The 24,977-nt window shown below is 42.4% G+C and overlaps 5 protein-coding genes across 16 annotated transcripts in view; 4 read left to right on the top strand and 1 right to left on the bottom strand.

The window, feature by feature from the left end:
- The window catches only part of LOC310705090 (uncharacterized protein), a 271,846-nt gene that overhangs the window by 56,544 nt on the left and 190,325 nt on the right, over positions 1 to 24,977 (top strand). The gene's annotated exons all lie outside the window — the stretch shown is intronic.
- The window catches only part of LOC310705032 (uncharacterized protein), a 357,812-nt gene that overhangs the window by 237,362 nt on the left and 95,473 nt on the right, over positions 1 to 24,977 (bottom strand). The window lies entirely within an intron of this gene.
- On the top strand, positions 2,467 to 7,108 carry LOC310705790 (olfactory receptor 51H1-like; the record flags this gene model as incomplete). The annotated part of the gene is made up of 2 exons (XM_083500612.1): positions 2,467 to 2,631; positions 6,278 to 7,108. The coding sequence occupies 2 exons, from the start codon at positions 2,467 to 2,469 to the stop codon at positions 7,106 to 7,108; spliced, it is 996 nt and encodes a 331-aa protein (XP_083356738.1).
- Positions 13,047 to 14,021, top strand: LOC310705789 (olfactory receptor 51H1-like; the record flags this gene model as incomplete). Its single annotated transcript, XM_083500611.1, has 1 exon — positions 13,047 to 14,021. The coding sequence occupies one exon, from the start codon at positions 13,047 to 13,049 to the stop codon at positions 14,019 to 14,021; it is 975 nt and encodes a 324-aa protein (XP_083356737.1).
- Positions 18,739 to 19,716, top strand: LOC310705788 (olfactory receptor 51H1-like; the record flags this gene model as incomplete). The annotated part of the gene is made up of 1 exon (XM_083500610.1): positions 18,739 to 19,716. One exon carries the CDS (start codon positions 18,739 to 18,741, stop codon positions 19,714 to 19,716), a length of 978 nt encoding a protein of 325 aa, XP_083356736.1.

The following is a 24,977-nucleotide window of genomic DNA, read 5'->3' as shown; positions in this document are numbered from 1 at the left end:
AGGATTGGTTTGGGGATGTTTAGCCAGGAGAAGAGAAGATTGAGAGGTGATCTGATAGCCATCTTCAAATAGCTGGAGGGCTGTCCATGGATGGAGCAAGCTTGTTTTCTCCTGTTCTGGAGGGGAGGAGCTAAACCAATGGAATGAAATTGCAAGAAAGGAGATTCTGACTAAGCAGTAGGAAAAAAACTTTATGTTGGTCAGAACGATTAAAAACATGCTAGCATCAGCCCTTTCCTTAAAAACAGTCAGCTCCAAAAGTTCTGCAGGGATAAATCTGTCTTCACCTGCTGGTGAAAGGATATGAAGGAGGAAGCCAATAGAACATCTCAAGGAAGGGAGTTCCAAAGTCTGGGAGCAGCCACCAAGAAGTCCCTCTCCTGTGTCCCCACTAAATGTGTCTAGGAGGGGGATGGGTCTGAGCCTCCCCCAAAGATCTCAGAGCCCAGGCAGATTCATATGAGAGAATATGATCTTTCAGATAGGCTGGACCTAAGCCATGTATAGCAGTGGCTTTAATTAAGTCTAAGCAAAAACAACAGAACAAACAGAAAACGTGCATGAAAAGGCTGAATCATAGAATCATAGAGTTGGAAGAGACCACAAGGGCCATCGAGTCCAACCCCCTGCCAAGCAGGAAACACCATCAGAGCACTCCTGACATATGGTTGTCAAGCCTCTGCTTAAAGACCTCCAAAGGAGGAGACTCCACCACACTCCTTGGCAGCAAATTCCACTGTCAAACAGCTCTTACTGTCAGGAAGTTCTTCCTAATGTTTAGCTGGAATCTTCTTTCTTGTAGTTTGGATCCATTGCTCCGTGTCCGCTTCTCTGGAGCAGCAATTCTCTGGGCTGATTTGAAAGTTCAACTTATGTGAATGGTAGTGTATTCAGCATCATATGCTAATGAGCATTTTTTGCTTTAGCTTATACATGCACTCCTTGAATTAATTCTAAGCTTATTTTCTGTATCCCCTCCCACCCCCGTATTCATTGTGTCCAAATGTGTTTTCAAATGCATACACGGTTCCTTATATATTCCTTCCCCAAGTTGGATTTATGTAGAATGTGCCTTTGATTTTCCTTTGATATGTTTTAGGAATATGGTAACATCTTGAACACACTGAAATACAATCACTAGCTTTTTGATTATGCACTTTATATATATATATATATTTAACTGATTTCAGCCTCTGGTCATATCTGGCCCCAACCCACTTGCCCCCTGGAGCTCCAAAATTAAGGACCTTCGTTTCCAGGTTCCTTGACAGAAGAGGAGGTGAAGTAAAACCAGCCTCTCTCAGCTGCACAGTTATCCATTCTGCCATTTAGATACAGTGGTACCTCTGGTTACTAACTTAATTCGTTCCGGAGGTCTGTTCTTAAGAAACCGTTCTTAACCTGAGGTACCACTTTAGCTAATGGGGCCTCCTGCTGCTGCTGTGCCGCCACCACTGCATGATTTCTGTTCTCATCCTGAGGTAAAGTTTTTAACCCAAGGTACTACTTCTGGGTTAGCAGAGTCTGTAACCCAAAGTGTTTGTAACCCGAGGTTCCAGTGTACAGCATTTCTAATTCAACAATAATACTGTTCTGCAGATGAGAAACTAAGAGACTCTGAATTTGCAAAAGTCACATATGGCCATCTCCAACACTGAGCCCTTAGACACAATATTCAAGCCATCAGAAAACTTTAGGTATTTTTTTCCTCAGTAACCTTCACAAAATCCCTGCAGCGTAAACCAGTATTTTCATGCTGGGATTGCAGATTCCTACTGAGTCTATCCTGTGACTTCGTGGCTGACGGAAGATTTTCAACAAAATGATTTAGCAGCTCCCAGTTCAGAACTACAGCCACTACACAAATCAGTGGTGGAGGGAGTGTCCCAGTTTCCCTTTCAGTGCAATCAAACTGGCTTTAGGATCCATGAGCTACACAAATAATTCTAAACTCAGGTCAGGCTGCAGAATAGAGCGGAAGAAAAGCAGGGCTGTCCCACTGATTTGCTGAAAGACCAGCTCCCATCCGTTCTCCACAAGAGAGGCTGAGTAGACATTCCAACAGGCTGCCACAGGTAGTCTCTGCAAGAACTGTAGCTTTAAGTGCGGAATAGCTTCTTCTGCTTCCCTCCCCAAGCATTTCTCTCTCACATAATTTTATATGTAAATCTGAGAGCAGAAACTCTCTTACAACTGAACTTCAGAAGCTGATTGAGATCCCCTTTGGCAAAGGTGTGGAGTAAAAACGCTGTAAATAACAAACAAATAAATCATAAGACTGGCACTGGTTGGGCTTAGAAGAGTGAATCATCTGTCAGAGTCGGAAGGCTCTAATGTTTGGAAGCTCTAATACAATATCTGATGTTGGACTAAACTAGGACAGAGCCTGTAAAATCATACCAGATTTCTAATATTCATTTGACTTTTATTTCTTAGCATTTTCCCAACAAACACACTTGGGGAACGATGTCCTCCATCACCAGTTTCAACGAGACCCTGGTGAGCCACCAAACCTTTGTCCTGATCGGCATTCCTGGGATGCAAGAGAAGAACTCTTGGGTGGCCTTCCCACTGTTTGTGCTCTACGCCCTGACCCTGTTGGGAAATTTCACAATCCTCTATGCTATCAAGATTGACCAAAGCCTCCATGAGCCCATGTACTTCTTCCTTTGCATGCTCGCCTGCTCGGATCTGGGCCTCTCCATTTCCACCATGCCAACTATGCTGCAGGTCTATTGGTTTGACTCAGGGGAAATCACACTTGATGCCTGCATCAGCCAGATGTTCTTTATACATTTGTTTCAATGGGCAGAGTCTGGCATTCTTGTGGCAATGGCTTATGACCGGTTCATTGCCATCCGTGATCCGTTAAGATACACCTCAATTCTCCCAAATTCTGCAATTGCAAAATTAGGAATAGCTATATTGTCCAGAGCTTTCTGTGTCTGCTTCCCACTCCCCTTTCTTATTAAACGGCTCCCTTTCTGCCGATCTAATGTGCTTTCTCATTCATACTGCCTCCACCCAGACACAATGAATTTAGCCTGTTCTGGCACAAAAGTCAACATTTTGTATGGTTTGGTAATAGTCATGTCTACTTTGGGGTTGGATGTTGTGATCATTCTCATATCCTATATCCTGATCCTGAAGACTGTTTTGAGCATTGCATCCCACCAAGAGCGCCTCAAGGCTCTCAACACCTGCGTCTCTCACATTTGTGCTATCTTGATCTTCTATGTCCCAATGATTGGCCTCAGTGTGATTCATCGATTTGGGAAGCACCTTTCCCCCATTGTCCACATGCTGATGGCCAACATATACATTGCGGTCCCTCCACTTCTTAATCCGGTTGTGTACAGTGTGAAGACCCAGCAAATTCGACAGAGGATTTACAAAATGTTCTCGTTAAAGAAAACCAGGGGTTGATATCTTTTCCAAATGACAATTCTGTGCTAAAGGGAACAGAAAGTGGTTCGTAAGGGAACTCAAAGCCTGAAAGGACACAAAATGAAATACTCTTACCAGGTTCAATCCTTAAACCTCCCTTTAAATCTATCTCAGCCAAAAGGAGGGAACTCACCTTGAAACATATCTATAGATGGTACTTAGCACCACATACGTTAGTGCTGATACACACAGGAACCTCACCAAAATGCTGGAGAGACTGCACCTCCAAATGCACATATCTCCACATGGGATGGGATTGCCCCATAATTCAACCCTTTCGGACACCAGTCCTATGAAAATATGCAAACTAAATAAATAGGTATTCGATTCCACCCCCAAACTGGCCCTGTTTAGCATTTTCCAAGACATTTATGCACCATCACACTACAAAGAGCTTATAACCCACCCACCTCTCTTTTCTCCCAACCTTATACAGTATACAGCATTAAAGTCTCACACCGAATATAACTAATTTGTGAAAAGGACTTTGTGATTTGAAAATAGATATATGTACTTTTTGGAACCCAAGAAACTTAAAGTATATAGAAATTTTAGTTTCACCATTAAAGCTTTTTTCTTTAGTCTTTTCATTTCAAATGTTTTTAAAGAAATGGTTCCAGTGGGTTAACTCCAGCTTCCAATCTATTTTTACTGGGTTAAATGTGTGGAAATGATAAGCCAAGTGATTTTATTCTGAAAACCTGTCATCAAATGGTTCCACTTCCAGAATCATGGCTTAACTACAGAAGGAAGGTCTGTAGTGATCCCCCAATTAGCTTATTGCAATGTGCTCCAGGGAAGTCTGGAAGCTGCAGAAGAATTCTGCTGTGTGCATTGTAAGTGCTGCATTATGTTGAGCTCATACTGCACAAAACCTGTGTGCACTTCCCTGGTCAGAATGGTCTGCTAACCAAACCTCTTTGGGACCTTCATGACAAGAACCCAATTATTTTACTCAGACCCAGGTTTTAAGGGTCTTCACTTTTGCAGGGAGGATGAGACCTCTCTGTTAAGATATTCTGTACCTCTCCCATTTCTCTGGCTATACAAAGGAGAGGAGCACAGAGTGATCCCTGGAACGCCTCTGAGACAAGAACTCCAGGTCCTTGTGCAGGATCCACAGAGATTACCTAATACTTGCCATTGGGATTTGCGAGATCTCCTCTCACAGGATTCAGCAATTGTCTCCCGGTTTGAGGGCAGCTTGTCTCCCTGAAGGGAAAGAGTTTTTCAATAACTCTTTACACTCCACAAATATTACGGGCAGAATCCCTCTGACAGCAGCACAGGCAGGATCAGTGTTGACCCGGGGAGAAAGCATGTTCGCTTCACAGGCTGTGCCATGAAGTCAGGTAAGTGCAAAGGACTGCATGAGCTGTCAAACAGATGTGTTTTCCTCCAATTGACTTCAGAGATGATTTCCTGAGTAATATAAATAAGTTGCCAGTAATACAGGGTCAACCAGAAAGAGACGGGGTTTAATTTGGAACTTCGAAATTGGGGGGGGGGGAGGGTTTGTGCTGGTCAAGAAAACATCTGATTTCCTGGATCAGGAGTCAATAATCCGGAGGTTGTACTGCTCAGCTCTATCTTGTGGTTGGGGGGTGGGGGTGGGGGTATGCTTTCCAGAAAGGAGGAGAAGGAGGAGAAGGACTACAGAGCAGAAGTACTACAAGACCACTCAGTGAGGAAGAATGGAAAATTGTGGTGGGCTGCAGTTTTTGCTGCAAGATCTGTCTGCAGTATGGAGAAATATGTAAGCTTCTCTTCTATAATAATAATTTATTATTTATACCCCACCCATCTGGCTGAGTTTCCCCTAGATTTTCTTTCCATTGTTACCTATTTTAGTTCTTTCCTGATCTTCCCAGGGTGAGTTGCCACAATAAAGTATATGATTATAAAGCATTTGAACACTTCTTAAAGATGAATAGGCTTGTGCAATCTCTCCTGAACTATTTACTCTTAATATATATTTGCTTTTTTTGGAAGCACCTTAGTCTCTTTTTAAGGACCATTTATTCAGTGTTATTTGTATCTTTGTTCTGCCCCCCCCAACCTTTAGACTCCAGTCACTACTTTACAATTCTATGATTCTTGATGTCCCCCATGCTCCTTTCCGCTCTACATTTCTATGATTCTGTGATCACAATCCTCTCATCAACTGGACAGGGCTGCAAAATGAAGGACCTCCATATCAAGGTGTCTTCTCATAAGAGGAGGACATGGGGTGAGGCCAGTCCTGTCCTTCTCCAATAATACTATTCGTCTAGTGATTTAAGTCTATAAGTTCTAATTTAACTCTTACACTGTGAATGTTATTCCTATTTTGCAGATGAGAGTTTGGGAGACTGAATCTTTGAAAGCCACACTGTTGTGACCTCTACTCCACTGCACAAAGTTGGAAGACTGTTGGGAACTGATTTTGATGCTGATGTTGGGGTGGTCTATGGCCAGGGGAGAAGGTAAGCTGAGGCAGGAATCAGGACTTCTCTTCCTTCTTTGAATGGAAGCTCCAATATTATTTTTCCTAGTGGGCTAAACTAGGAAATTTATCCCTCTTCAGAATACAACTTTACATAATCTGTAAAATCGTATCAGAATAAGAATTAAATGATTCCTTAGAATCCTCCCAATATTTTTTTTTTTTTTTTTTTTGCATGCCATGTCATCCATCCCTGGGTATAATGACAGTGTTGTGAGCCACCAAACCTTTGTCCTGATTGGCATCCCTGGAATGCAAGAGAAGAACTCTTGGATGGCCTTCTCACTGTTTGTGCTCTACGCCCTGACTCTGCTTGGGAACATCACGATCCTCTACGTCATCAAGATTGACCCAAGCCTCCATGAGCCCATGTACTTCTTCCTTTGCCTGCTCGCCTGCTCGGATCTGGGCCTCTGCATCTCCACCATGCCAACTATGCTGGGGGTCTATTGGTTTGACTCGAGAGAAATCCCACTCAATGGCTGCATCAGCCAGATGTTCTTTATCCACATATTTCAAGAGATGGACTCTGGCATTCTTGTGTCAATGGCCTATGACCGGTTCCTCGCCATCCGTGATCCACTGAGGTACAGAATACGTCTACCAAATTCAGTCATTGCAAAAATAGCTATAGCTATCTTCTGCAGAAGTCTCCTTGTCTGCTTCCCATTTCCATTTCTTATTAAACGGCTCCCTTTCTGCAGATCTAATGTGCTTTCTCATTCATACTGCCTCCACCCAGACATAATGAAGTTAGCCTGTTTTGGTGCAAAAGTCAACATTTTGTATGGTTTGGTAATAGTCATGTCTACTTTGGGGTTGGATGTTGTGATCATTCTCATATCCTATATCCTGATCCTGAAGACTGTTTTGAGCATTGCATCCCACCAAGAGCGCCTCAAGGCTCTCAACACCTGCGTCTCTCACATTTGTGCTATCTTGATCTTCTACGTCCCAATGATTGGCCTCAGTGTGGTACATCGATTTGGGAAGCAGCTTTCTCCCATTGTCCACATGCTGATGGCCAACATATACATTGCGGTCCCACCACTTCTTAATCCTGTTGTGTACAGTGTGAAGACCCAGCAAATTCGACAGAGGATTTACAAAATGTTCTTGTTAAAGAAAACCGTATTGGCTGCCCGTTCTGCTGGAAGGGTGAGCTCTTTCACTTGAAAGAGCACCGGTGCTTTGAAGGTTGGGGAAACCGCTAGAGCGTCGCGGTACCCCTTAAAAACCTCGGATTGAGCATTCCGAGGACTTGGTGTTCCTGCGGGTGCCTGGAACGACTCCCTCACCCCCGGTAAGCTCTTGATAAGGGCTCCGAGAGGGGGTGGGGTTGGAGACGGAGGCACTTGGGAATAGACTCGCTTCCTTCATCGCATGAAGCTCCAAGTCCGGTGATTGTGAGCGGCCAATTTCTCCAAGCAACTTTGATTAGAAAAGAGTGAGTAATAAATTAAAAATTTGGACATTTATTTGGAGAGGACAGGGGCTTAAAAAATCAATGGATGTCAGTCCATTCCTCTGATTAAGAGACAAAACAGCTACATTAGCCGAAGCCGCGATCTAAAATTTACGACTTTCTAAAGACTTTCAAGTTAATCTCTGTATCCCTCCTACTAGCAGGGGGAAGGGGGGAGATACTTTTCAGACTCTTTTAATCATTGCAGACAGTTTGGATTTATGAGGTATTTTCTTTGTGGAAGCGGACTACTCGGTCGGGAAGACTAGACTCCATTGTGACGTTGTAAAGAAAAGGACACTTTCTACTTTCGTTTTCCTACTTGTGGGGGGGGGGAGTAACTGCAGCTGCCTGAACTCAAAGGTCTTTCTTTTCCCTTTCTCTTTTAAACAGTACCCCTACCCTCAGATATAAATTGTAAATTGGGACAGTGTTATTAACATCTGGGGAATTAAGAAAGGATTACAAGTTAGAGAGACTGTTGACTTTTATATTAAGACTGGTGGAAATGCTTGAGAAGAGAAACTGTCTGTCTCCTTATCTCCCCTTTGTTTGAGACTGACCTTGAACAAAAGAATTGCAAGTTATGGATGGGGGAGAGAAAGGAGAGAGGACAGAGAAAGCAAAAATTAAACCAAGAAGGGACTCTAAGTCACCAACGTTTGAGGAGTCTGTGTTGCAATTGCTTCAGGAAATTAAAACAGAAGTAAGAGGAAATCAAAAGTCTATACAGGAATTAAAAAGTGACTTTGCTCAATTAAGACAAGATTTCATGCAAGTTAATTCAGATGTATCAGCACATGAGTCAAGACTGGTGCATTTGGAAACTGTGAGAATTGCTGATTTAGAGGCAATTCAGCGACAATCTCAAATTTCAATTGCGTCTCTCCAGCTAAAACAGAGGGAATGTAATCTGAGATTGAGGGGCGTAAGAGCGGGATAATTTGAAGGAATTGCAGCGTATTGGGGCCTCTCAAAAAAAAATTTAAATTCCTGGATTGATAAGGCCTACAGATTTGGACCTAAAAAAGATACTAAGATCACACATGACTGTAAGGTGATTTTTAAAACCAAAGAGCAGAGAGATATTATTTTAGGCCACCATTACAAAAAAAGTTTAAAGATAGATGAGAAGGGAATAATTCTGTTTAAAGACATTCCGACATACTTTTTGGCCCTGAGAAATAATTATACGGATTTGGCCAGTGCCCTAAGAAGAAAGAACATTTTCTTCAGGTGGGAGTTTCCAGAAGGATTATCTTTTAAATTTCAAGGAAGGAAACAAAGAATAACAACTGTCGGAGAGAAAGAAAGATTTTTGGAGAAAAATGCAAAAGAGCTTGGACTGGAAAGTTCTCGTTCATTAGGGGCAGGGGCAGTGGGCCCCTAACAAATCAGGATGTCTTTGAAAATCTACTCCTGGAATGTGAGTGGTCTAAATTCATGTTTTAAGAGGAATCAAGTTTATCACGTACTGGCAAGACAGAATTTGGACATAATTTGTCTACAAGAAACACATGTTACAAGACTTCATAGGAAAATTCTCCAAAATAAGAAACTTGGGCAGGAATTTATTTCATCCCTCAAAGTGAAAAAAGAGGTGTGGTTTTTTTATGTTAAAGAAAAATGGAACCCCAAATTGTTGTTTAAAGATGAGGAAGGGAGGTACATTGCAGTTGAAATTACGGCACAAGGCGATAAATTTCTTTTGCTGGGAATTTATGCACCAAATGATGGCAAAGTGGAATTTTTTAAGAATCTGGACTTAAAACTCATGGATTATATGGATTACAAATTGATTTTAATGGGAGACCTGAATGGAGTAGCATCAACATTAATGGATAAAACACAGGGTCAGGCAATGTATGGACTAGATACAAAGATCTCTTAGTAAGAAAAACACCAAAATGGATTTCACCAATGGAAGCACAGGCCCCAAAAAAGTTACATATGGAAAACAAATGGTTGAGGTATTCAGATTTGTTGTTAGAGAATCAGGAAGGTTTTAAATTAAAACCATTTGAACAAATTAAAGATAAAGTGAATTGGTTGCAATATTATCAAATTAACGAATTATATAAGATGGATAAGAGAAATGGTTTTGCAACAGAAAAAAAACAAATTGGAAACAGAGTTGTTAGAAACTAATGATAAGAATATGTCTAAAATGTACAGTTTGTTGTTGGAGTGGCAACCAAAGGATGAACAAGTTAAATCAGTTATGATTGATTGGGCAAGGGATGTGGGACATAACATAATGATGGAGGACTGGGAGAGGCTATGGAGGAAAGGGGTTAAGCTCACTGCATGTACAATGTTAAAGGAAAACATTATGAAGATGATGTATAGATGTTACTTGACCCCTGTAAAACTAGCAAAGATTTATCACAAAAGTGATAACCTTTGTTGGAAATGTAAAGAAAAAGAAGGTACTTTTTTCCATATGTGGTAGACGTGTCCCAAGGTGAAAGACTTCTGGGAGAAGATTTATGACGAACTGAAAAAAATGTTGAAATATACATTTATTAAGAAACCAGAGGCCTTTCTCCTTGGAATAGCAGGTTTAGAATTGCCCAAGAAAGATGTTAAATAATTTTTGTATGCCACAACGGCCACTCGAATATTACTTGCTAAAAATTGGAAAACACAAGAACTACCAACAGTGGAAGATTGGCAGATGAAGATGATGGACTTTTTGGAGCTAGCTGACCTGACTGGAAGAATCTGCGACCAGAAAGAAGAGGAGTTTCAAGAGGATTGGAGGAAATTTAAGGACTATTTGAACAAATATTGTAATATAAAAAATTAGAAATTACTTGAAAGAAACAAATAGGCCTAGGATAAGTTAAGTTTTAATTAAATAAATGGGATTTAGAATGTTAAGAAAAGTGAATAAGATGACAATAATTGGAAATTGTTTTAGTTTAATAAGGATATTGGAAAGCTGTTACTTTTAAATTACAAGGAAACTCAGAAGGGAGGGACTTGAGGAAGTCAATTAAGATGTTTAAAAAGTTGGATTTGGGAAGAATTAAGTTTGTTTTTATTGTATATTTGTTTATTGTTCCCCCCTTTCACCCCTTTTCTTTTTCTCTCTTTTTCTTCCCCACTTTTTTGTTTTTGTTTTTTTGGTTTTTGTGTGTGTATCATTTTGCTTTGTGGTTTGTGTTATTATGATGGAAAACTTAATAAAAATTTATTTTAAAAAAAGAAAAGAAAACCAGGGGTTGATACCTTTTCCAAATGACAATTCTGTGCTAAACGGAAGAGAAAGTGTTTTGTAAGGAAATTCAAAGCCTGAAGAAACAACAGGGTACAAAAGGGAAATACTTTTAGCTGGTTCAATCCTTAAAAGGATTTAAAATATATAGGAATTTTAGTTTCACTGTTAAATAATGTTGTTCTTCAGTCTTCGGATTTCAAAGGTTATTTGTGTGTGTGTTTTTAAAGAAAGTGACAGAGATAGTTGAAGCAAGGGTGCAGGAAAAAACTCACATGGGCTAAAGCTCGGAATGAGCTCAGACTTGCAAGAAAGGTTAGAAAAATACAATAGGGGTTTTTCCAGCTATGTTTGATGCAAGAAGAAGAACAAGGATGTAGTAAGTCCTTTGTGTGAAGAAGAAAGAGAACTGTTACAAGCTTGGTGGATCAGGGGAATGCTGTGGATGCAATATATCTAGATTTTAGCAAGGCTTTTGTAAAAGTCCCCCATGCTGTTGCTGAGAAGAAGCTTGTATAATGTGAGCTAGATAGTGTCACTGTGAGGTGCATTTGTAGCTGGTTGACTGAACGAACCCAAAGGGTCATCATTAATGCTTCCTCGTCATCTGTCAGGATGCTGTCAGCGACTCTCAGCTGTTGCCCAGGAAAGTATAAAGACAAGGGAAAATTTATTACCATCCTTTTTTATTATTCAGTATTTACAGAGAGAGGTTATACAACCCAGCCCCTTGGATAATGGCGTTGACCTGGGTGAATCTCCCCCACCCCACTCCCGGTTCTCCCATATGCCCATTAGTCACTTCTACAGCTGCTGCTACATACCCACTATCTCTGAGTTCTTTGCTCTCTTACCTTCGGGACTCACTGGTTTCTGGGAGATGGAGGGTCTGGAATGCTTTATAATGACGTGTCAGCCAGGTGTTGCTCTGGCTCTCCCACGATTTCCCAACTTTCCTTCTCATCTGCCTCTGAGCTGCAGGGATCAGGGGTGCCCACTTGAATAATATATGGGGGGCACCTGCCCTGCATAATTGATCACATGACACAGTGCACACGCATCATTTGAATGGCAATGACCATCAACTTAGCGGTACAGCCCCATCAAATATTTTATTGGGGTGCCAAAGACCTTTTTGCCCCTAGGAGTTGGTTCCTTTGCCAAGAAGGATGAGACCTCTCTGTTAAGATATTCTGTACATCTCCTATTTCTCTGGTTATACAAAGGAGAGGAGCACAGAGTGATCCCTGGAATACCTCTGAGACAAGAACTCCGGGACCTTGTGCAGGATCCACAGAGATTACCTAATTCTTGCCATTGGGATTTGCGAGATCTCCTCTCACAGGGTTCAGCATCGTCTCCCAGTTTGAGGGCAACTCGTCTCCCTGAGGGAAAAGAGTTTTTCAGTAACTCTTTACACACCATAAATATCACAGGCAGAATCCCTCTTACAGCAGCACAGGCAGGATAAGAGTTGACCCGGGGAGAAAGCATGTTAGCTTCACAGGCTGTGCCATGAAGTCAGGTAAGTGCAAAGGACTGCATGAGCTATCAAACAGATGTGTTTTCCTCCAATTGACTTCAGAGATGTTTTCCTGAGTAATGTAAAGATGCTGCCATTCATACTGGGAGCCAGAAAGAGATGGGGTTTAACCAGGAACTTCATATGGGGGGGGGAGGGTTTGGGCTGATCAAGAAAACATCTGGTTTCCTGGATCAGGAGTCAATAATCTGGAGGTTGTACTGCTCAATCTTGTGGTTGGGGTGGGGGTCTGCTTTCCAGAAAGGAGGAGGAGGAGAAGGACTACAGAGCAGAAGGAGTATAGGACCACTAAGTGAGGAAGAATGGAATATTGTGGTGGGCTGCAATTTTTGCTGCAACATCTGTGTGGAGTAGGGAGAAAATGTCCCCCCCTGGTCTTTTCCACTCTACATTTCTATGATTCTATTATCACAATCTTCTCATCAACTGGATAGGGCTGCAAAATGAAGGCCCCCCCATTTCAAGGGGTCTTCTCATAAGAGGAGGACATGGGGTGAGACTAGTCCTGTCTTTCCTCAATAATACTACTACAACTAGTGATTTAGATCTACGTTTTCTAATTTAAATATTGCACTGTAATTGTTATTTCAATTTTTCAGATGAGAAGTTGGGAGACTGAATCTTTGAAAGCCACACTCTCGTGTCCTCCACTCCACTTGTTATAGTTGGGAGATGGCTGGGGACTGATTTTGATGATGAGTTGGGGTGCTCTCTAGCCAGGGTCTACCTACTCAGGTGAGCTGAGGCAGCATTCAAGACTACACTTCCTTGTTTGAATAGAGGCTCTAAGGAACTTTCTCAATACTTTACAGAATCTGTCAAATCATGTCAGAATAAGAATTTTATGACTTATTAGAATCATTTCACCGAAAGCTCTTGGCGTGCCATGTCCTCCATCCCTGGGTATAATGACAGCGTTGTGAGCCACCAAACCTTTGTCCTGATTGGCATCCCTGGGATGCAGGAGAAGAACTCTTGGATGGCCTTCCCATTGTTTGTGCTCTATGCCTTAACTCTGCTTGGGAACATCATGATCCTCTATGTCATCAAGATTGACCAAAGACTCCATGAGCCCATGTACTTCTTCCTTTGCCTGCTCGCCTGCTCGGATCTGGGCCTCTGCATCTCCACCATGCCAACTATGCTGGGGGTCTATTGGTTTGACTCGAGAGAAATCCCACTCAATGGCTGCATCAGCCAGCTGTTCTTTATTCACATATTTCAAGAGATGGACTCTGGCATTCTTGTGTCAATGGCTTATGACCGGTTCATTGCCATCCGTGATCCACTGAGGTACAGAATACGTCTACCAAATTCAGTCATTGCAAAAATAGCTATAGCTATCTTCTGCAGAAGTTTCTGTGTCATCTTCCCTTGTCCATTTCTTATTAAACGGCTCCCTTTCTGCCGATCTAATGTGCTTTCTCATTCCTACTGCCTCCACCCAGACACAATGAATTTAGCCTGTTCTGGCACAAAAGTCAATATTTTGTATGGTTTGGTAATGGCCATGTTTACTTTGGGGTTTGACGTTGTGATCATTCTCATATCCTATGTCCTAATCCTGAAGACTGTTTTGAGCATTGCATCCCACCAAGAGCGCCTCAAGGCTCTCAACACCTGCGTCTCTCACATTTGTGCTATCTTGATCTTCTACGTCCCAATGATTGGCGTCAGTGTGGTTCATCGATTTGGGAAGCACCTTTCTCCCATTGTCCACATGCTGATGGCCAACATATACATTGCGGTCCCTCCACTTCTTAATCCTGTTGTGTACAGTGTGAAGACCCAGCAAATTCGACAGAGGATTTACCAAACTTTACGTTTAAAAAAAACAGGAGCTGATACCTTTATCAAATGACAATTTTGTGTCGAAGGGAAGAGAAATTGGTTTGCAAGGAAACTCAAAGCCTGGCGAAGCAATTAGACACAAAAAGGAAACACTTTTATCCAGTTCAGTCCTTAAAAGGATAATATATATATATATATATATATATAGAAATTTTAGTTTCACTGTTAAAAAATAGTGTTCTTCAGTCTGTAGATTTCAAAGGTGTTTTTTTTTTAAAGAAAGCATTCCAGTGACAGAGATGGATTAAACAAGGCTGCATCCAAACCAATTTTTATGCACACCCAACTTCTCCCAAGTGGTTTGAAGTTCCAAGAGTGCAGCTCCCTTGTAGTGATCAGGTGGGATTGCTATGAGGAATTATAACAAATATAGAGTAAGCCTTCTGTTTCAGCAATGAAAGCATTGCGTTGACTGGGTTTAAACTATTTTGATATGATTCTTGATCAATCCACACCTCTGCGTCCTGTTCCATTTCTCTCTGCTTGACAAGTCACGAACACAGCCCAGCTGCCAGCTGCTTCACCAGGCATGCATCCTGGGCTGTGAAAGATAGTGGGCAGCTTCTTTCAAGTAGCCTTTCTGATATGTTAATCTCAGGATGTTGATCTTAGGGCCTGGAAATAGTTTCACAGGAAGGTGATAAAGATGCCTATCTCCTTGCCATCTTTCCATCCTCTCCTGTTTCTCTAGTCCTCTTTCATTTACTCTCAGATTATGTATGCATGCTCAGAGTAGTCTTTGTAGTTAAAATAATTTCTTTTGATCTAACTTTGTCCCCACGTGGGGTTTGTTGAAATGCTCAGAAGAAATCTTATTGGTTCTTACAAACACTCTGTAAAAAGTTCTTTTGTGAATAAAACGACCTGGGCCAGGGGGTGGAGAGACAGATTATTATACACACCCTTCCCAGAGTCTTGCTGGTTCAAGCCTCTGTGTGTATTCTTATTAATCAGAGTCCAATCCTTCCTTTACTTTGAGAACGCCTCACTCCCTTGGATTCATTTGGAAGGAGTTTTCTGGAGACCTATCTGCATAGCCTCTTCTGCCGGACCATTCCTCATTTGGCTCCCAGGCCTTCTCTCTGGAATGTGTGGCATTTCAAACGGCCTCTCCTGCAGCCTGATAACAGCTCCCCTCTCTTGCTTCCGCCCCTGCAACTGCTGGTCGAGCTTCAATGCCACTTGCATCAGTGCCTCCTGAGAACTGGCTGAAGGGTCCATTCTTGCCAACAAATCCAGCAGGGTTTCACTCATCCCTGCACGGTAAATCGCCATCAAGGCTTCCCGATTCCACACTAGCTCCTGCAACAGCAAACTGAACTCTGTACTGTTCTCCATTACTGAGTTAGACCCCTGCTTCAGCTTCAAAAAAATTCTTGTACATGCAGATTTCTGCTTCGGTTCCTGGAATATGGACTCAAGATGAGCCATAAAACTGTCCAATCTCAACAAACAAGGGTGTTGGTTAATCAGTAAGGGGATCTCCCAAGGCTAGCAACTCCTTCCAGAAGATTAATTACAAAAAAACACACATTCCAGGTCTGTCTATAAATCATCTTGTCTCACCTTGAAGAACATTTACGCATTTGCTTTAAACACAAGGAACTTGGAAGTCTCTCCACTGAATTTCAATGGGGGAATGGGGCACTGAACACCTTCGAGCTTCTACTCCCGGTCTTCCGAGTTCTGTATTTTGATGATTTATTGTGCTTGTTAATTGCTTTACATGTCCTCTTAACAATAAATTTGTTGTAATAGCCATTGAAATAATTCTCCCTGGTTATCAGTACTGGCATTCTGCTCCTGCACCTCCTGTCAGTATTTATGACTTGACCAGCAATTAAAGTTGACTCGGGACGATCTGTCAGGATGCCATCAGTGACTCTCAGCTGTTGCCCAGGAAAGTATAAAGACAAGGGAAGATTTCTTACCATCCTTTTTTATTATTCAGTATTTACAGAGAGAGGTTCAGCCTCTTGGATAATGGCGTTGTCCTGGGTGAATCTCCATCCCCCCTTCTCTCCCACTTGCCCATTAGTCACTTCTATGGGTGCTGCTATGTACCCTCTGTCTTTGAGCTCTTTGCTCTCTTACTTTCAGGGCTCACCAGATTCTGGGAGGTGGAGGGTCTGGAATGCTTCCGAATGTTGTGTCAGCCAGGTGTTGCTCTGGCTCTCCCATGATTTCCCAACTTTCCCTCTCATCTGCCTCTGAGCTGTGACCTTCCTCATACAGGAATTGTAAATCAATACTGTCTTCCTCTTCCTTCTTCCAGGAAGGTTCAGGAAGTGAGGGACAGTCGCCACCATTCCTCCTCTGCCCAGTCCTTGACATCATCCTGGAAAAAAGTGACATGTGGGGTGCCACAGGTTTCTATTCAGGGCTCGTTGTTGGTCAAGGTCTTGATAAATGACTTGGATGAAAGAATTGAGGGGATACTCAATAAAATTGCATATGACACCAAACTGAGAGGGGTAGCTAATGCCACAGAAGCAGAAGCAGGATTTGAGATGAATTTAACAGATTGCAGAAGTGGGCCAAAATTGACAAAATGAATTTCTGTTTGGACAAATGTACAGTTCTACACGCAGGCAGGAATAACCAGGTGCAAAAATATATAGAATTGGAGATACCTGGCATGCCAGCACCATACCAACAAGCTGGAAGGTGTGAAGAGGGGAGCGACCAAGATTATCAAGGGTCTGGAAACCAAGCCTTATTTGTGAGGAATGGTTGAGGGAGTTGGGTATGTTTAGCCTGGAACAGAGGAGACTGAGAGGAGATAATAATAGCCACCTTCATATATCTAAAGGGCTGTCACATGGAATATGGAGCAAGCTTGTTTTCCTCTGTTTCAGGGGGTCAAAAAATAAGGCCGTTTGGATCCCTTCCAACTCCACGAATCTATGGTTCTATAAAACTCGAATCAATCAGCAGATATCCAATTTGAAAACAAAGCAAAAACATTCTGAAACTCTTAAAACATTCTAAAGACAAATGCAATGAAAAGGATCTGAAAGCAGTTACAATTACATGCACTGTAGGTGGTGCACCACAAAGGGCTTATCCATCCCCATGCACCCTGATCTGTTTAGTAACTGATTCTCTTTTGAACCTTCATGTCAAGAGCTGGATTCTTTTACTCAGACCCACATTTTAGGGGTCTTCATTCTTCAGGGATCAGGGGTGCCCACTTGAATAATATACGGGGGGCAGGTAAGCCCTGCCCTGCATAATTGATCACATGACACAGTGCACACGCACAATTTGAATGGCAATGACCATCAACTTAGCGGTACAGCCCCATCAAATATTTTATTGGGGTGTCAAAGACCTTTTTGCCCCTAGGAGTTGGTTCCTCTGCCAGGGAGGATGAGACCTCTCTGTTACGAAATTCTGTACATCTCCTATTTCTCTGGTTATACAAGGGAGAGGAGCACAGAGTGATCCCTGGAACGCCTCTGAGACAAGAACTCCAGGTCCTTGTGCAGGATCCACAGAGATTACCTAATACTTGCCACTGGGATTTGCAAGATCACCTCTCACAAGATTCAGCGATCGTCTCCCGGTTTGAGGGCAACTTGTCTCCCTGAGGGAAAAGAGTTTATGATATTTACATACCATAAATATCACAGACAGAATCCCTCTGACAGCAGCACAGGCAGGATCAGTGTTGACCCGGGAGAAAGCATGTTAGCTTCACAGGCTGTGCCATGAAGTCAGGTAAGTGCAAAGGACTGCATGAGCTATCAAGCGTTTTCCTCCGATTCACTTCAGAGGGATTTTCCTCAGTTATGTAAATAAGCTGCCATTCATACTGGGAGACAGAAAGAGATGGGGTTTAATTTGGAACTTCATATGGGGGGGAAGGGTTTGTGCTGCTCAAGAAAACATCTGGTTTCCTGGATCAGGAGTCAATAATCCGGAGGCTGTACTGCTCAGCTCTATCTTGTGGTTGGGGGTAGGGGTGGGGATCTGCTTTCCAGAAAGGAGGAGGAGGAGAAGGACTACAGAGCAGAAGGACTACAGGACCACTCAGTGAGGAAGAATTGAAAATTGTGGTGGCCTGCAGTTTTTGTTGCAACATCTGTCTGGAGTAGGGGGGAAATGTCCCCCATGGTCCTTTCCACTTTACATTTCTATGATTCTATGATCACAATCCTCTCATCAACTGGATAGGGCTGCAAAATGAAGGACCTCCATATCAAGGTGTCTTCTCATAAGAGGAGGACATGGGGTGAGACTAGTCCTGTCCTTCCCCAATAATACTATACGTCTAGTGATTTATATCTACCTTTTCTAATTTAAATATTGCACTGTAATTGTTATTTCAAATTTACAGATGAGACGTTGGGAGACTGAATATTTGAAATCCACACTCTTGAGACCTCCACTCCACTGGTAAGACTTGGGAGACTTTTGGGGATTGATTTTGATGTTGGGGTTGGGGTGTTCTATGGCCAGGGCAGAAGGTGAGATGAAGCAGCAGTCAAGACTGCTGTTCTTTCTTTGATTAGAGACTCTAAGACAACTTTTCCTCTTGGACTAAACTGGGAGATTTCTCAATACGTTACAAAATCTCTTACATCATGTCACAATAAGAATTTTATGACTCTTTAGAACCCATCCACAGAAAGCTTTTGGGGAGGCATGTTCTCCTTCCCCAGGTTCAACATTTAACTTTTATTATTCCTTAATATCTTTCCACCAAAATCACCAGGGGAACAATGTCCTCCACCAGCAGATTCAATGACAGCCTTGTGAGCCACCAAACCTTTGTCCTGATTGGCATCCCTGGAATGCAGGAGAAGAACTCTTGGGTGGCCTTCCCACTGTTTGTGCTCTATGCCCTGACTCTGCTTGGGAACATCACGATCCTCTATGTCATCAAGACCAACCAAAGTCTCCATGAGCCCATGTACTTCTTCCTTGCCATGCTCGCCTGCTCGGATCTGGGCCTCTGCTTCTCCACCATGCCAACTATTCTGAGTGTGTATTGGTTTGACTCTGGGGAAATCCCACTCAATGGCTGCATCAGCCAGATGTTCTTTATCCATGCCTTGCAAGGGATTGAGTCCGGCATTCTTGTGGCAATGGCTTTTGACCGCTTGATTGCCATCCGTGATCCACTGAGGTACAAATCACTTATTCCAAATACAGTCATTGTAAAAATAGGAATAGCTATCTTATCCAGAGGTTTCTGTTTTTGTTTCCCGTTCCCCTTTCTCATTAAACGGCTCCCTTTCTGCAGATCCAATGTCCTTTCTCACTCCTACTGTCTCCACCAAGATGCCATGAAGTTAGCCTGTGCAGACATAAAGGTCAACATTTTCTATGGTTTGATAATAGCTGTTTGCACTTTAGGGACGGACATTGTTATCATTCTTGCATCATATGTCATGATCCTGAAGACTGTTTTGAGCATTGCCTCTCATGAAGAATGCTTCAAGGCTCTGAACACCTGTGTGGCCCACGTTTCTGCCATCCTGATTTTCTATATCCCAATGATTGGCATTGCTGTGGTACATCGATACGGGAAGCATCTTTCCCCCATTGTCCACATGCTGATGGCCAACACATTTGTTATGGTTCCACCATTTCTTAATCCTGTTGTGTACTGTGTAAAGACCCAGCAAATTCGGCAAAGGGTATGGAATATACTGCACTTTAAAAAAAAGTTGGGTTTGATATTTCTACCAAAATAAAATTCTCTGATGAAAGGAAGATAAAGCAGTTTATATTTAGGGATAGATGGATCCATCCCAGGTCATCTCTGTTTTTGTTTTCAATATGATTTTCAGTTATTTACATTTCAATTGTTTTACAATCATTTTAACATTTTGATATTCGACTTCCTCCTCTTTCTGCAGTTCCTTAGATATATTTTTTTACATTTCCTGCATATTCCAAATTAACTTAACTTGTTCATTTATTCATCCACTTTAAATAAAACTGCAGGTCATTACAATAATCCTGCCAATGTTCTTATCTTTTTACACTTCGTTTTTAAATATTCCATAAACCATTTCCATCCTTTTATAAAAAGTTTGTTATCTTGATTTCTTATTCTTCCTGTAAATTTCACCATTTCTGCATATTCCATGTTTTTGTATCAATTCCTCCTTTGCTGGGACTTCTGCTTCTTTCCATTTTTGGGCAAGTAACATTTTTGCCTCTGTAGTAGCATACCTAAATAAGTTTCTATACAGTTTGTGTAGTTCTGCACCTATAATTCCAAAAAAGGAAAGCTTCTGGGTTTTTTACAAATGTAAAATGTAGAAATGCATCCCAGATTATTTCTGAATCTGTTTAATATTGAGTCTGTTTTGTCCTTTTTATTCTGATATGTTTAATGGCAGACACTGAGCAATTCTGCACAGGATTCACAGTACATTTCCGAGCACAATTCAAAGTGTTGGTGTTGACCTTTAAAGCCCTAAACGGCCTCGGTCCAGTATACCTGAAGGAGCGTCTCCACCCCCATCGTTTTATCCGGAAACTGAGGTCCAGCGCCGAGGGCCTTCTGGCGGTTCCCTCATTGCGAGAAGCAAAGCTACAGGGAACCAGGCAGAGGGCCTTCTCGGTAGTGGCGCCCGCCCTGTGGAACGTCCTCCCATCAGATGTCAAAGTGATAAACAACTACCTGACATTCAGAAGACATCTTAAGGCAGCCCTGTTCAGGGAAGTTTTTAATGTGTGATATTTTAGTGTATTTTTGGTTTCTATGGAAGCCGCCCAGAGTGGTTGGGGAAACCCAGCCAGATGGGCGGGGTACAAATAATAAATTATTATTATTATTATTATTATTATTATTATTATTATTATTATTATTCCATACACAAAGAAGAAGAAAGATTAATACTTAGGAATAGGGCTGTTGATGGAGAATAATAATTTTTTTCTTTAAAAGTGTATCTTCTTTTGAGCCTGTGGCCAAGCTAAGCTGCATGAGCAATATTTACCTCTTACAGGGCAGAATGGGTTGCTTTTTAGGTAGCAGATGTTTGTTCCAGAACACTGAAAAGAATAAACTGATAAGGCCCATGGCAACTGCTGTATGCAGGAAAGGAGGGCTGGCTAGGCTAGGTGATTATGCTTAAACCTGAAATGATATCAGAATGTAGATATTCATCATAGAGAGATGAGAGAGGAGGCTGATGGATCCAATGGGTTTCCAGATGGCTCTGGGAGATTTCCTGGCTGGTATCACTGGAGCTCCTGGCAAAGTCCTGGCCAACTTCTGGAACATACAGACAGCTCAGGCCATTGATATGATCACCCCTGAGTGCCCTTTCCCACCTCATGGAGCCCCTTGGCTCCCTGGTATACTCCAGTGCATAGGATGAGGAAACATACTGGAAGATGTCTTGAACATGAGTGAAGGAGAAATTTGGTCAAATGCAATGGGGAGGGCTCATCATCGAGCCTACCTAGAGGCAGTGAAGACAGCAAAGAAGGCATACTTTGCCGCCTCCATTGAATCCTCACTATGCCATCCAGCAAAGCTTTCCTGTCTAGTGTTGTTTGCAAAGCATTTTGAGGATAAAATCACTTTCATCCACCAAGATCTTGACTCCACTGTTTTAGCAGCTGAAACTCAAGGGGTGTCCAGAGCACAGTCTAGTCCTGTTGTGTTGCATGAGTTTCAGTTGGTGAGGCTCAAGGATGTGGACAAGGTGCTTGGATCGGTCAGGGTGACGCTCTAGAGCAGGCATGGCCAAACTTGGCCACCCAGCTGTTTTGGAACTACAACTCCCATCATCCCTAGCTAACAGGAGCAGTGGTCAGGGATGATGGGAATTGCAACCCCAAAAGAGCTAGAGGGCGAAGTTTGACCATGCCTGCTCTAGACCTTTGCCTCTCTTGGCTGGTAAAAGCCAGCAGGGTGTGGGCAGCTGGCTGGGTCAAGAAGGTGATCAATGCCTCTTTACGAGAGGGGGTGGTCCCTGCCTGTTTGAAGGGGCACATCTTTAAAGAGACACAGCTTCAGGCGCCAAGCAAAAACATTCCTCTTCAACCAGGCCTTTGACTGATTAACATCCAATGACTTTTAAAAGTGTTGAGGGGGGTCGAGCAATATTGGGTTGTTGTCTTCTTCTTCTTCTTCTTCTTCTTCTTCTTCTTCTTCTTCTTATCATTATCATTATCATTATCATTATCATTATCATTATCATTATCATTATCATTATCATTATGTATCCTGTGGTTTCCCCCCTGTATTTTTATGTTGTGAACTGCCTTGAGATCTAAGGATGAAGAACGGTATACAAATGTAATAAATAACTCCATTTGACTGATTAATTGCCACCTGTGATCCACTGACATGCAGATCACTTCTCCCAAATTCATTAACTGCAACATTTGGTGCAGCTATCTTGTTCAGAGGTCTTGGTTTGTGCTTCCTATTTCCTTTTCTCATTAAACGGCTCCCTTTCTGTAGAACCAATGTCGTTTCTCACTCTGACTGGTGAAAACAACTTCTTTAACCAAAAGTGGATTGATTAAGTCAGGCCAAATCAAACATGCTCATAAACACAATATCTAGACAGGACTCCCATGCAGATCCCGGGGCCTGACCTGGCAGAAATGGGGAGAGACATCAGGTACTTGGTTCTCAGGTTGTGTGGGGCTTTGTACATTAAAGCAAACACTTTGGCCCCGGTTGCAAACAGGCAAACACACAGTTCACACACGGCTGGTGTTACACGATCCCTTTCTGCTGCACCACTTGCAATGCATGCAGCAGACTTTGGAATCCACTGCAACTCCTGGACTATCCTGAAGGGTAGCTCCTCGTAGAGTGAACTGTAGCAATCCAGTTGGGAAAGCCATAAGAGTGTAGGTCCATGTGCCCCATAATTGTCCTTCTCTGGTCAAGCCCTGCATCTAGGAGCGGAACCCCTTCTTGAGGTGTCTTGTCTGCGGCATCAGGTATCAGTAACGAAAAACCTCTAGGTCTCACCTCAGCCATAGAATCAAGGACCAAATGAAGCTGAGTTTCTATGCCCTTTATGTGCTCTGCAAATTTCCCCTGTATGGGGCAAAGTCGTTGTGATTTAAATAGGATTTCTCAGCTCTGCGTGGATAGTTTTTCCCGTTTTTATGCTCTTAGCCTCATTCATCTTCATTTTTTGTCATATTTGGTTAAGTTCTACTAAGTAGAACTCATGGGCACCCATCAAAGCCTAATGTTGGAAGATCTGGTGCAGTTAAAAGAAATAACACATTTGAGCAATGCAGAGTTAAACTGTGGAACTCTCTCCCACTGGAGGCAATGATGGCCACCAACTTGGATGGCTTTAAAGGAGGATTAGACAAGAAGAAGAAGAAGAGTTTGGATTTGATATCCCGCCTTTCACTCCCCTTCAGGAGTCTCAAAGCGGCTAACATTCTCCTTTCCCTTCCTCCCCCACAACAAACACTCTGTGAGGTGAGTGGGGCTGAGAGACTTCAGAGAAGTGTGACTGGCCCAAGGTCACCCAGCAGCTGCATGTGGAGGAGCAGAGACTCGAACCCGGGTCCCCAGATTACAAGACTACAGCTCTTAACCACTACACCACACTGGCTCTCACATGGAGAAAAGGCACTCCTGCAGCATTGCTTTTTCTGGTTTGATGAAGATATGGTGAGTTTTTCTTAAAGTATTGAAAAGCAACTTTTAAATGATTTTATTGTGTGTGTATACCACCATCCTACAGGTTGAGCGATGGAATATGAATGAAATATACTAACTAACTAACTAACTAACTAACTAACTAACTAACTAACTAACTATCACTGTTCTCGCCTCTGACAATTGTTTGTTTACTACTTGAAACTCTTTTAGAGTTTACAGCAATGTCATTCTTTTACCCAGACCCAGATTTTAGGGGTTTTCAGATCTGCATGGAGAATGAGACCTCCCTGTTAGGATAGTCTGTCTGCATCCCACTTCTCTGGTTATACAAAAGAGGGGCGCGCAGAGTGATCTCTGGGATGCCTCTGAGAGTGGAACTGCAAGTCCTTGCACAGGATGCCTGGATGTGTCCTTCTACTTGCAGCAGGGATTTCAGAGATCTCCTCCCAAGGGGGTTCAGCAATTTTCTAGTGGTTCAGGAGCAGCTGGCCTCTCTGAGGAAATATATTTTTGCTATAACCCTTTGTGCCATAAAAAGCGCAGATGGGATCCCTCTTGGAGCAGCAAAGACAGGCTCAGCGTCCCTCTGGGAAGAAATCATGTCAGGTACACAGCCTGTGCCATAAAGTCGGGTAAGTGCAGCAGACACCATGAGACACGAAGGAGAGAGAGAGTTTTCCATTGATCAGCTTCAGAGAGGTCTTCCTCAATCAAGAGGCCATGAGATGATGGAAACTGTTCTGATTTTATTCTCATGCTTTATGTTATATCATATTTGGGGGGTTGTAAATATTGTGCATATCAGAGTTCTTGCTAATTGTTAGTTTCAGGTAATGAGAAAATAACAGTGACACGTTTATGGGAAGCTATCACATACATGAAGTAGTGTGGTATCACTGCTGAATTGTGATGAGAATAATTATTATCTTTTCCAATACGGTTATTATGGTCCTTATCATGAAACTTAAAATGCTGCAATTCATACTGGGTCAGCCAGAGAGAGATTGGGATTCAATGTAGAGTTTCATATTGGGGGGATGGTTTGGGCCAGTCAGGAAAACAGCTGGTTCCTGGAACAGGAGACAATAATTTGGAGTTTGCACTGCTTTTCTGTTGCTTATTGTGAACAGGAGCATTGCCCAGGGATATAGAGGACAATGTCTACAGAACAATGGAATGGTAGAAGCTTTCGTTTGAGAACTGTAGCTTATATAAAGCCTGACTGTTTCAGACAGGAAAAAGCATTAACAACCTCTTAAAGAAAAACAGATTTATGTAAGATTTCCTTCACTCTTTAATATTTATTTATCTTCTTCTGCAAATAGCTTGGTGGTTCTTATCTTCTGCAAG

The sequence above is a fragment of the Podarcis liolepis genome (assembly GCF_965112155.1).
Source record: "Podarcis liolepis genome assembly, chromosome: 4".
Lineage (NCBI taxonomy): Eukaryota > Metazoa > Chordata > Lepidosauria > Squamata > Lacertidae > Podarcis > Podarcis liolepis.
The sequence above is the reverse complement of the archived record's forward strand: the minus strand, read 5'-3'. Positions and strand labels throughout refer to the sequence as shown.